This window comes from Phyllostomus discolor, chromosome 11 (genome assembly GCF_004126475.2).
Source record: "Phyllostomus discolor isolate MPI-MPIP mPhyDis1 chromosome 11, mPhyDis1.pri.v3, whole genome shotgun sequence".
NCBI lineage: Eukaryota > Metazoa > Chordata > Mammalia > Chiroptera > Phyllostomidae > Phyllostomus > Phyllostomus discolor.
In genome coordinates, this window is record NC_040913.2 from 4466462 (window position 1) to 4478571 (window position 12110).

General features: G+C 52.2%; 1 protein-coding gene across 5 annotated transcripts in view; it reads left to right on the forward strand.

The window, feature by feature from the left end:
- Window positions 1–12110, forward strand: part of LCP1 (lymphocyte cytosolic protein 1) — a 69997-nt gene that overhangs the window by 48041 nt on the left and 9846 nt on the right. For all 5 annotated transcript variants that reach the window (XM_028527023.2, XM_036011210.1, XM_036011209.1 and 2 more), the window contains 7 exons: window positions 934–1099; window positions 2453–2595; window positions 5818–5913; window positions 6654–6849; window positions 7448–7526; window positions 8090–8204; window positions 9199–9332. In XM_028527023.2, coding sequence (XP_028382824.1) covers window positions 934–1099; window positions 2453–2595; window positions 5818–5913; window positions 6654–6849; window positions 7448–7526; window positions 8090–8204; window positions 9199–9332 — 929 coding nt within the window. The remainder of the gene's footprint in view (window positions 1–933; window positions 1100–2452; window positions 2596–5817; window positions 5914–6653; window positions 6850–7447; window positions 7527–8089; window positions 8205–9198; window positions 9333–12110) is intronic.

Here is a 12110-nt window from a genome sequence, read left to right on the forward strand (position 1 = left end):
ATATAAAGGCTGTTACTGTTAAATTTCCTCATCATCTTGGCCAGAACACGAACTGGTATTTTTCGCTCATCATTTGAGCTGCTACACACTGGGGCAGAAACACCGCTTTTCTCCCCATAGTTGCCTTCCCAGTGGATGCACTGGTGGCCAGTGTTGGGTCTTGTTAGTTTGTCCTAAAACCAGCTCCCCCACCTCTCGGACTCTGATCCGTCCCCTCGGCAGACCCAAGAGGAGCATGCGGCCTCCAGACTGAAAACTTCACCGCCCCTGCTCCAGCTGCACACGAGTTACATTCTGTACATCGTTGTTAGTGACACAAGCATATGTAATCTATCCACGCGTGTGCCTGTGTGTATGCACACATGGGGTGCGTGTGTGTGGGTGTGTGCGTGTGCTCAAGGTGCCTGGGTATTACAGATACTCAGCCAATTGTCCTGGTAAGAACCATGCTCTCTTTCCTACGAATTTGGTTTGTATCTTTTTCTTTCCCCTCATACCCAACCTGAAAGTGACCTTGACAATCAACAGCTGTGTTGCTAACGACAGCGACCAGGCCATGAGGGTATGTTCTCCCCTCGGAGGTGCCTCCTTGGTGTCTGGCCGATGGAGACGTTGCCTGTGAAGGCTCCACCCCGTGGCAAGACGGGAAAATGCGTGACTCAATTGTTTCATCCTGACCAGGTTGGGCCCGCAGCCCGGGGTCCTGGTTGGGCTGCCCCAGCGTCGCAGAAGCCCGGGGTCTGAGCTCCTGGGCTGTCTTTCCAGTTACTGCTCGCCGCTCTTTCTCAATGGTAAAACCTAGTGCAGACTGTGCCTCTCTCTGGACCTGGTGGACTCTCCAGAAGCAACACACCGTTGTGGCTGCCACTCAGTAATCACCATTTGGCATTTGCAAAGTCACACACACAAAACTCTTCACTTTTTCTCCTTCAGGAGAACTTGAACCTGGCTCTGAACTCGGCCTCTGCCATCGGGTGCCACGTGGTCAACATCGGGGCCGAGGACTTGAAGGAGGGGAAGCCTTACCTGGTCCTGGGACTGCTGTGGCAAGTCATCAAGATCGGGCTGTTCGCCGACATCGAACTCAGCAGGAACGAAGGTACGAACACAGCTTTGAATGTTGTTAATGGTGCGCGGTTTTTTATTGCTACGTGTACTGGGGGCTGTAGGAGGTGCTGTCGGGAATAGGGAGGCTTAGAATCCTCAGTGTTTGAAGACAAGAGTCGTGGTGAACTCATTGTAGCAGATTCTATCCACACTGACCAGATTTGTTAAACAATGAAACAAAAGCGTTTGAAGACTGCAGACTAACAATAATGCATGTTTCCAAACCGTAGCTCAGGCTAGCTGTCTGGGACTCCGACAGCAACAGTTTGTCTGGGCTAACTTTTCCTGCAGACGCTTTAGAACAGATAAGTCTACTCCCCACTGATGTTCTGTGAAACGAGTCACAGTCACACACTGCAGGGATAGCAGACTAGGAGACACTTGGTCCAGTTCTTACCGAAACGATAGAAAATTGCATTTAGTGCTTCGCAGCTCTCAAACTAAATGTGTGGCTGTGAATCTTCTTCTATGCGCTCTGAGCATCCTATCTGACTTTAAGCAATTACAGCCCTGTGCTTCCGACAGACGTAAGAGATCTGGACCAGAATCGTATAAAATACAATTTTACTTCCTTATTTTGGGGTACAGATCCTGCCAATATGAAATCTGAAGCCAAATTCTAATCTTTATATTATGTCATATATAAATGTAAAGTGTATATATAAATTCATTACACACTTTTAAAGTCCACATCACGATAACCAGCGAAGAACCCTGGGGTAATAGAAAACCAATACATTAAGCATAACATACAGGAGAAGAAAAAGACCAGAGAACTCAGAGCCCACGAGAAAAAACTATTGATTTGCAAATAATGACCTCAGCTCTATTTCAACCTTCTAACTGAGCAAGAAATATGCATTCACCTGGGACATATAGAGGAAAGAGTTGATTATACTTTTTGAGCTGCTATTTATAATTACATGGGTAAGCACTTGAAATCTCAAACACCTACGGGAACAGACAAGAGGACATTGTTGTTAACGCAACATTGATCTCTTAAGAGCAAAAATGCCGTCCTCTCGGACAGGGCAGCATTCTGAGCCAACGGGCTGGTTTATTTCCTTCGCTCTGCCGCCTTATTCTCTGGCTTAGCCTTGAGACTCATTGGTGCTCTTCTCTCCCCGCCTGAAAAAATGAGGACCACCCATGAGCTCACAGCACCCCACACCTTGTTTTAGGGAATACTAGTACCAAGTGTTCACTCCCTGGGAAGAGCTGCAGGTACCTGGAGCCCAGAGGGAGGGCGCTGTGACCTCCGGCTCCCCAGCAGAGCACAGCAAGGCTGCCCCGGCCCCCCGGCTGCCCCTGGGTTGACTCTCCTTCTGCTTCTGTGCGTCCCCAGCCCTGATCGCGCTCCTGAGAGAAGGGGAGAGCCTGGAGGACTTGATGAAGCTCTCCCCTGAGGAGCTCCTGCTGAGGTGGGCCAATTACCACCTGGAGACGGCAGGCTGCGGCAAAATCACCAACTTCAGCACCGACATCAAGGTAGGAGGGGTGGCTGGAGCGGGGCTGACCGCAGCGTGGAGGGGGCGTGGGCCTCCCAAGTCCACGGCTGGGCCCCCGTGCAGGTCCTCCCCAAGTCCCAGCAGCTGCACAGCAGCAGCAGCAGAAGCAGTGGGAGAAGGGTCCTCCTCGGAGCTGCAGCAGCAGGAGGTGGAGGGAGGAGGAGGAGGAGGAGGAGGAAGGGCGAGAGAGAAGACGTCTCGTCCAGTGCACACAGGACCGGGAAGTCTTCGTGATTTCGTAAATGAGACTGTCAGATCGAGATCCCTTAAAAAGACTACAGGACCCCTGGCCAGTGGCTCGGTTGATTGGAGCAGGGACCCACCCACCAAAATGTTTTTGGCTCAAGGTCAGGGCACGTTCCTGAGCTGCAGGTTCGATCCCCACTCAGGGCGCATGTGGGAGGCAACCAGTCGATGTTTCTCTCTCTCTCTGTGTCTCCCTTCCTCTCTTTCTAAAATCAACAATAATTTTTTTAAAAAACTTATCTTCAAGTGAGGACTTAAAATAATTATAATAATAAATTAAAGGAGGACTGACTCTTTCGGTTGCATTCACACCAGCACATACAGCATGGACTGTATGCCAGGCACGGTTCTGCTTCATACATGCACGGACTCACTGGGCCCCACAACAGGCCTCCAAGGCAAGGACTGTCATTCTCCCATTTTGCAGATGGGGAGACCGAGGTAAAGCGAGCTTAAGTTCACAGAGCAGGGGACGGGGTCAGGATTTAAGCCCAGCCGCCGGCCTCCACGGTTCACGTCCCCGACTGCCACCCTCCACTGCCTCTCTAAAAAAGGACAAGCCGGGGACTTCTTGAAAGGCTTTCTCTTCTATAGTGCAGAGTGATTTTTAGAGGCTAATGGCCCTGGAAACCGTCTGCAGTGGGAAATCACCTGGAGCGGGCAGAAGACGCAGTCAGTCCAACAGCACCGACGGGCAGACGGGGCACAGCATGCCCTGCGGCTCTCGGTTTTGTGGAAAGTTCCAAGTCCCGGTGAAGGGGGGCAGCTGCCGATGCCGACGACAGACGGACCAGGACAGACAGAGCCTAAGGAGCCGTGAGAAACGGCAGGAGGCAGTCCCAGGGGCCCACGGTGTGAGATGCTGGGTGCATCGGGCAGAAAACATCTCAGTCCTCACTTTCTCAAGACGTAAAGCCGTCGCCTCCGAAGGGGGTCAACGGAGAGGGCACCCAGCTCACCAGCAGTCACCCCAGGCTTCCGTGCTCGAGTGGCAGCTTTCTCCAGCTGTGGGCTCCTGGCTTTCAGAACTTGGGGTCTCTCGGGTGCAGTACCTGTGAAGACGGAAGCTTCAAAGGTGTCAAGCCCCCCCCCCCGCCCCCCCCCCCCCCCCCCCCCGTTCCTGAGGACCTAAGCTGATAAAGCCAAATTCATCTTTTTAACTACACCGCTTTTCGTGGGTCATTAACAGCCCCGCCCACAAAACTGAGATTTAGCCAAAGTGGGATTCTCCCCTCACCCACCAAACTGGGGTCGAGCTGGACTGGGATCCTAGCCCCACCCACCAAGCTGGGGTTGAACGGCAGCTTTCAAAAAGCATCCCCTTCCTTTGTGCTTAACAGTTAAGCTCTGCAATTGTTTCAGCCGAAATTTTCCAGCTTTCCAGCCAGAATTGGGCTGTTTGAGCTAAGCCATACATTTACCTGACTGCCTGTCACTGAGAGGCTGTGCTCTTCCGAACAGTAATGGCCTTGGACTCCGGAGGTGTCCGTGTGAGGGAGGAACTGGTTGGCTGAACACTCGCTTAGTGGCTGTGCCTGTCCTCAGGGAGCGGCCGCGCCCCAGCAGAGGTCCACACTGTGACGTGGGTCTGAGCCACAGGCGACTCTGAGATGCCCTGAAATCACACCAAGTCAGCAGAGGCCGGGAGAAGGCCCCGCTGGCGTGAGAGAGAAAGGTTTCTCAGGGTCAGATGAAGCGAGGCGACACTTGGCCAAACAGAAGTGACACGGGTTAGGGCCTAACACCTGCACGGAACTTTCACTGGCTCAGAACAGCTGCGGTGAAAACGAGGAGGAGGGGAAGCAGGAAGGGAAGAGGGGAAACTCGGCTGCCCAGGTGCGACATCAAGGCCTGGCAGGTGTTTGTCCTGGTTTCTGATGCGCAGGTGGAGAGCAGGCCCCTGCTCTCCCCTGACTTGAAAGCACAGAAAAAAAGCAAAAAATATATAACATTACAGCAGCTCATTTTTCAGCCTTTAAGAGACAGGAAAATCGCTTTCAGTGGTTTAAAGAAATTACCCGACATCTGCATCTTTTCACTGAATGAAAATACACTTATAATTGTAAGGCTGCAATTCTGAGAATTTTTTTTTGTCAATAAGCGTATTTCCAGAATCTAAGAAAACATAAGAATTCAATATCTGTGTACAATCTGTTATAACTAAACCATGTTTTCTCGTTTCTAGATAAACATTAAATGAACTTGTCATCTTAATAACTCTCCTTTCACGTAAAGCCTGCTTGTTTCAAATACTTTTGTTCTGCTGATTATCTATTTAAATGCATTTTTCAACACTGCTTTAAACTTCTGCATCCTTTTTCTGTCACTGCTTAAAAATTCAATTTCAGCTGACTCTGCAGCAATATAAATCTATATATATTTTCCTGTATACAATTTAATACATGCTAATAAATGATTTCCCCCTAAGAACAAAAGAATAGTATTTGTATCTTTGGGGTGCCCTTTTAATTGTTATACTCGTTGTAAAAAGCAAGGCAGATATAACATGTAAACAGATAAATAGAAAATCCAAATCAGCCCTGGCTGGCGTAGCTCAGTGGATTGAGCATGGGCTGCGAACCAAAGCATCACAGGTTCAATTCCCAGTCAGGGCACATGCCTGGGTTGCAGGCCATGGCCCCCAGCAACCGCACATTGATGGTTCTCTCCCTCCCTCCCTCTCTCTCTCTCTCTCTCTCTCTCTCCCTCCCTCCCTCCCTCTCTAAAAATAAATAAATAAGATCTTTTTAAAAATTCAGCCAAGGAAAAAGATGAGGTAGAAAGCAATTTTCTTAAAAAAAAAAAAAAGAAAATTCAAATCAGTAAATGTTTCCATCTCTGTTCATTAAGTTGCATTCTTGAGTGGTAGTCAAATAGGAAATGAAAAACACTTGCTTCGGGGCAGTTACTGCGCTAAGTCTATCATTTGACATTGTAACTGTTTAATTCCCCACAGGACTCGAAGGCCTATTACCACCTGCTGGAGCAGGTGGCCCCGAAAGGAGATGAGGAAGGCATTCCCGCCGTCGTCATCGACATGTCGGGGCTCAGGGTAAGGCCAGGCCCCGAGCGGGGTGTGCGGAGCACGCTGCCACCTTTGCACCGGCAGCTCCGTCAGCTGCTGCCGTGCGGCCCCGACTCAGGCAGTCCGTGGGCTGGCATCCGGCTGACAGCTCTGTGAGAACTGCAGAGACTGCTCCCAGCTCTGGTTAATGATTGTGGGGAGTTTAACCTGGAAACGACCCCAGTCACGCGCCACGCAGCATGCAAGGCAGCTCTGTGCATTCCCCCTCGTTTAACGGGCTCTGCAGCACCAGGGAATGTCATTATTCCCATGTGCCAGGGCCTGAGTGCTACTTCTGGAAGCAGATGGAACGTTTATACAAATAAACGAACTCTCACTTTAGTGAAGAAAAACCTGAGACTGAAGGTTAGCTGGTATGGCCAAGAGGAGATGTCGGATTATTGGGAGTTATTGGACCCAAGGCTGGGGCTCCCTTCCTCTGGTAACTGTTCAGCCTACGCAGCTGAACCGTTCGCCAGTGGGACAGCCAGCCTTCCCTCCGGAGTGGTCTGTCCGGAGATGAGAGGGTGTGACCACTTCGCTTCCGAGATTCCCTTTCCTTGTGACCGCTTTTGGTGCAGGAGAATATGAGGAATAATGTGCTTATTTGAGGTTCAGCACTATGGGTTTTGGTAGGATATCCATTTCTGCTTCTGTCATCCATGTCTGCTTTGTGCCTGGAGAGCCTTGACCCAGCCTTGACCCGGCCTTGACCTTTCCCTCCGCAGGAGAAGGACGACCTCCAGAGAGCGGAATGCATGCTGCAGCAGGCCGAGAGGCTAGGCTGCCGGCAGTTTGTCACGGCCACGGATGTCGTCCGAGGGAACCCCAAGTTGAACTTGGCTTTCATTGCCAACCTGTTTAACAGATACCCTGCCCTGCACAAACCGGAGAACCAGGACATAGACTGGGGAGCTCTTGAAGGTACGTGGGTTAAGCCGGTGGATGAAGAGTCTGGAAACACAGTCGCACTTCCAGGCGGTGACTGTTCCTCCTGAGCACACGTGCGCCCTTCACAGGCCAGGGACCCTTTCACCCCCAAACCTCTCCCCTCTCCCCTCCGCTATCCGGATTTGACCAGTTCCAGAAGATGGCGCTCAGATTCCTCCTCCTCCAAATGTAGCCCACACTGGTGTTCTCTCCCCCCCACCCCCATCTCAACCCGAAAAGCAAGTGCGTCCACTCCATGCATTCGCCCTCTCGCTGGCGTGACCTCTGTTTGATGCCTCGAGGTCGTGCTCTTCCGGGAAGAAGGGGAGCCCCCGGGGGGGCCAGTGCTGACGTTCCCCCACGCAGGATCTTACACACGACCACCAGATGCCATAGACACACCTGTTAGATTGGAGTGGAAAAAGTTAACACAGAGTAGCAGCCCTCATCCATCTCCACTGGGGTCCATGCCATTCATTTTCAAAATTCGACCTCAGTTTCTGTGACAGCCTCTCTCGTTAGGCTTTCCCAAGGCATATTATTTGGGGGGGTAGGTGGGGGCCTGACAGATAACCAGTCTGCATTCGCTCAGGGGAGACGAGAGAGGAGCGGACGTTCAGGAACTGGATGAACTCCTTGGGCGTGAACCCTCGCGTCAATCACTTGTACAGGTGAGAGTATCTGGGGCCCCGTTCTTCCCGCGAGACCCCGAGACCATGAACAGCCCCCGGGATTTCAAGTACCACTGTGGCGTGTACCTTGCCGAGAAGGGGGGGAGGGGCGTGCCACACTGACCCACAGGGGTCCGACGTTCCGAAGGAGAGAAACTCACTTTCGCACGCCCGCGTTGCCGTGTGTTTGGAGTATGACCATGACCCGGGGGCAGCACAAGATGTCCTGCGTGCTGCTGGCCCAGCGTCTGCTCACACGCAGGCAAAACGATAAATGTCACATGTGCGACCGTCCCCTGTGCCCTGTGCGGGAGCCAGTCCCCCCGCTGGAGGCGACCGGCTGCAGCTGAAGGGACACGGGGTGGGGGGGGGGGTCCTGGGGAAGACCTCCAGGAGGTTCCCTGGGCACCCAGGTCAGCCCCTTAACCTCCAAAGGCAGAGCGGCCGACGCCCACCTCGCCACAATCCCTTTAGCTGATAATATTCAGGGAGCGCCCAGCTCGCCAGGGCCCCTCCGCGAGGGAGGCTGCCTGAGGGTTCTGCTGTGTTTGTCGCCCGTCCAGCGACCTGTCGGACGCCCTGGTCATCTTCCAGCTGTACGAGAAGATCAAGGTGCCCGTGGACTGGAACAGAGTGAACAAGCCGCCGTACCCCAAGCTGGGGGGCAACATGAAGAAGGTGCGCAGAGCTGGCCCGGCAGCAGGCGCCTGCACGAGCCCCGGCGGGCCCTCGGCGGGGGGGGGCCCCCACCCCCCCACACACACCCCCACACACACCCCCACACCCCCCCACTCCCCCCCACCCCTGCACCGGGACGAGGGGCATTTCTCTAGGGCTCACGTCGTTCGAGCAGAGCAGGCAGGAGCCTCCATGGTTTCACGGAAGCGATCCCATTATTTCTGTTGATTGTGTATTGATCATGGTGGGGGGTATCTTTAAACATCTCGATGGAAAAGTTCTAATGAAGCGCATTACAGGAGGGCGGGGTTTCTCTCCCGCCCCACCCTGCCAAGGCGCTCATTCTGGTTTTCCGAGGATCGGCGCCCTCTGCTGGCCGGCGGACTTGGACAAACGGTGTCTGTTCAATGTTGGCACGGGGGAACGCGTGTGTGGGAGCAGCATTCCCCACCGTTCCTCGTCTCTGTGACCCCTCACGATCCAAGCGTGGTCACGGGAACACCTATCCTGCGTGCAGACCAGGTGTGCACGCGGGAGAGAGAATCCAGGCTTCCCGTGCCGATCGTCATGAATTCGGCTACTGTAGGGATGCCGTGGACAGGTGACCAGGCGTGGCTCCCTGTTCCCGTCACGTGATAGGGCCACGGAGATGTCCGTAATCCTAGAATTGCAGAACTCAACGAAGCTTGAAAGGTCATTTATTCTGACCATGTTGATTCCATCTTGTGTCCTTTTTTTTTAGAACAAATTTTTTTTAGATTTTATTTATTTATTGTTAGAGAAACATCAATGTGCAGTTGCTGGGGGCCGTGGCCTGCAACCCAGGCATGTGCCCTGACTGGGAATCAAACCTGCGACACTTTGGTTCGCAGCCCGCACTCAATCCACTGAGCTGTGCCAGCCAGGGCTTGTGTCTTTATTACCTTACTTTATCTGATATTGATCACCAGAGAGAGGATGACATCGGGTCATTGTCCCTCCTCCTCATTACCAGCTCGAGAACTGCAACTACGCCGTGGAACTGGGCAAGAACCAAGCCAAGTTCTCCCTGGTTGGCATTGCCGGGCAGGATCTCAACGAGGGCAACCGCACGCTGACATTGGCCTTGGTGTGGCAGCTGATGAGAAGGTAAAGGCTGTTTATCGAGTGTATTATCAACCCAGGAAAGCATGACAAAATGTTTAGGAATGTAGCGTAATCTAGGAAAACTATTTTTACCTAAATTTAAAACCAAGAGAGTCTTTTTTTTTTTTTAATGTTCCTGTTATTTTTTTCCTTTCCGTTCTATCCATCCTGTTTTAGGCTTTGGAAACTCTTTTTTATCAGGGTCCTAAATATTTCTGATTGTGTAGTCCTCTTAATTGTCCCCCCCCCCCCATTGTGGAGTGACCCTCTCCACGTCTGCGAAGATGCTTTTCTCTGAAATCCGCTTTCTGTGATGTCGGTGTTGCCCCTCCACCTTCCAGTTCAGCATTTGCACGGCGGGCCTTCCCACCCCTTTAACATGACTTGTGTTAGTAACAGTCAGTTACCTTTAAAAGGGATTTTCAGAGTAAGGGGGAACTATGCTACACTGACCTACATATCTTCCGTTTCTGAAACTTTTCTTTCCATGGTGTAGGTCCCGATTTCTACTTGATAGCATTAGCCTCCTACCTGAAATATTTCTAATAGTGAAGGGGAATCATTTCAGCTTCTACGTGACTGAAAAAGCCCACATTCCATTTTTATTTTTGAAAGGCATTCTCTTTGTGTGTAGAGTTCTAGGCTAATAGTTTTTCTCAAAGACAGTGTCTGCCATCTCGTGGCCGCCTGCATTGGACCCGGTGACAAACCTGTTGTCATTTTTATCTTTCTCCCTCTCTATGTAAAATATGCCTTTTTTTTTTTTGGTTAGGCTTTTTATTTTAAAGATTTTCTCTTTGTCACCGGTTTTACTCAATTGGGTTATAATGTCCGTGTGTGTTTGTCGTCCTTAGAATTTGTCATCAATCTGTGGGCTCATAGTTTTCACCAAGTTCGGGGTAACTTTGGCCTTTATTTCCGTAAATACGTCTCCCGCACTCACGCACCCCTGTTTTGGGGGAGACAGCAGGCACCCCGAGATGTGGTCCTCTGAAGTTGCCCCGGAGTTCACTGAAGCTGTGTTCATTTTTCTCCTCTGTTTCATATTTTTTTCTCTGTGCTGCATACGGGGCGATTTCCATTGCTTGGTATTCAAATTCCCTGCCCTCCCCCGTGATGTCTGCTCCCCCACTGATCTCACTGGGTGTGTGTGTTTACCCGAAACATCACAGCTTCTGTGTGTAAAGTTCTTGGTGGCATCTCCCTTCTTGAACAAATAGAATAGAATTACAGTCGCTGTTATTTCTGGGTCTGTTTCCATTCACTGATTTTTATCCTCATTCTGCACCATAGTTTCCAGCTTCTTTGCCTGCCTGCTGGTTTTTTTGTTGTACAGGACACATTATGAGTTTCCCCCTGATGCACGCCAGGTGTTTCTGCTGTCCTTTACATACTCTTGAATTTAGACCCGGATGCACATGGCTACTTCAGTGCAGGTGATCCTTTGGAGGGCTACTCAAAGGCTTAATCAGTCTCGAGGTAATGTTGTATCCCAGTTCTGAGATCATCTGGATCAATACGTGATGCGCCGTGTATCTCAGGGTTCTCCCGCTCCTACTGATGGGAACCAGGTTGCTCCTAGGCCTGTGGGAGCTCCGAGAACCATTCGGCCCGGTCACGTCCGGCAGTCCCTTCCCCAGCCCCTGGCAGTTCCCTCCGCCGGGGGCCCTGAGTCATTCTCGGCTAACGACACAGGCGAACCCGCTGAAGGTCCCTGGAGCTCCCCCGTGGCCTGCTGCTCTGCAGGCTGCTTCCTCTGCCCCCATGTCCGTTCCCCAGATTCCAGGCAGCTGGACTCCCTCCTTCTCCACCCCGCCCCGCAGCACAGGGGCCCGTCCTGCTCTGCTTGGGTTCTCTGCGCTTGCACTGCCGGCTGGACACGCTTTGTGCAGTTGACCTGGATAGTTCTGGGGGTCACCACGTTTGTTTCCTGTCTTTCCGGAACTGCTGCTCTGCGCCTTCAGCTCCCCGGTGTCTGAACAACACTGTGTCACGTGTTTTCCGCTCCGTTTAGGTATTGAAGGCAGGAGGGTAAGCCGGGCCCCTCCGCGCCGTCAGGGCCGGAAGCGGAAGTTTCTGCTCTTGCTTTACGAGGAGAACGTGTAGCCGCCTTTCAGAGCTGGCCGTCAGCGCGACTGGCGTGAGCGCTGGGGGGGACACCTAAATTACACAAGAGCGGGACAGAGTAAGATACACATGTAGAAAAGGAACTGCAAGAAAAATAAGCGATTCGGGGCACAAAAGTATTTTTAGAAGACTTGTAGGAAGTAAATCCATAAGTATAAAACAGTGTGCTCTTAAACACTTTGCTTCTCCCCTTACGCTGGTGGCTCTGGCCAGGTGTCTCAACAACACAGGCAGAGCCTGTCAGTGCGACTCAGCTCCTGTTTCTGCCTGGGATGGGGCTCCAGGAGCCCCCTGTCACAGGACCGTGTCCCTGACAAGGCGACAGTGTGCGCTGTCCCCAGGCACAGGAGCCGTGCTCCCAGGCCACCGTCTGCAGACCCTGACACTCCCACGGTGCGTGGAGGGATGTGTCAGCATGTCCCGTGCTGTAGGGTAATCAGGAGTGATCGCAAGAGTCCACAAGCCGATGCATCCAGCACGAGCACGGTGCTCCATTACCCATCTCTAACCTGGACCCTTGAAGGTCGAAGGTCGAGTCAGGGGCCGTAAAACCGCCCGGCACTGGAAGCTCCACAGCTAGAGAAGCTTCAGCCCTGCCTTGGGTTTTAGCGCCTGCACCCAGAACGTCACCGTGCATTTCAGGGGGCTGTTCGC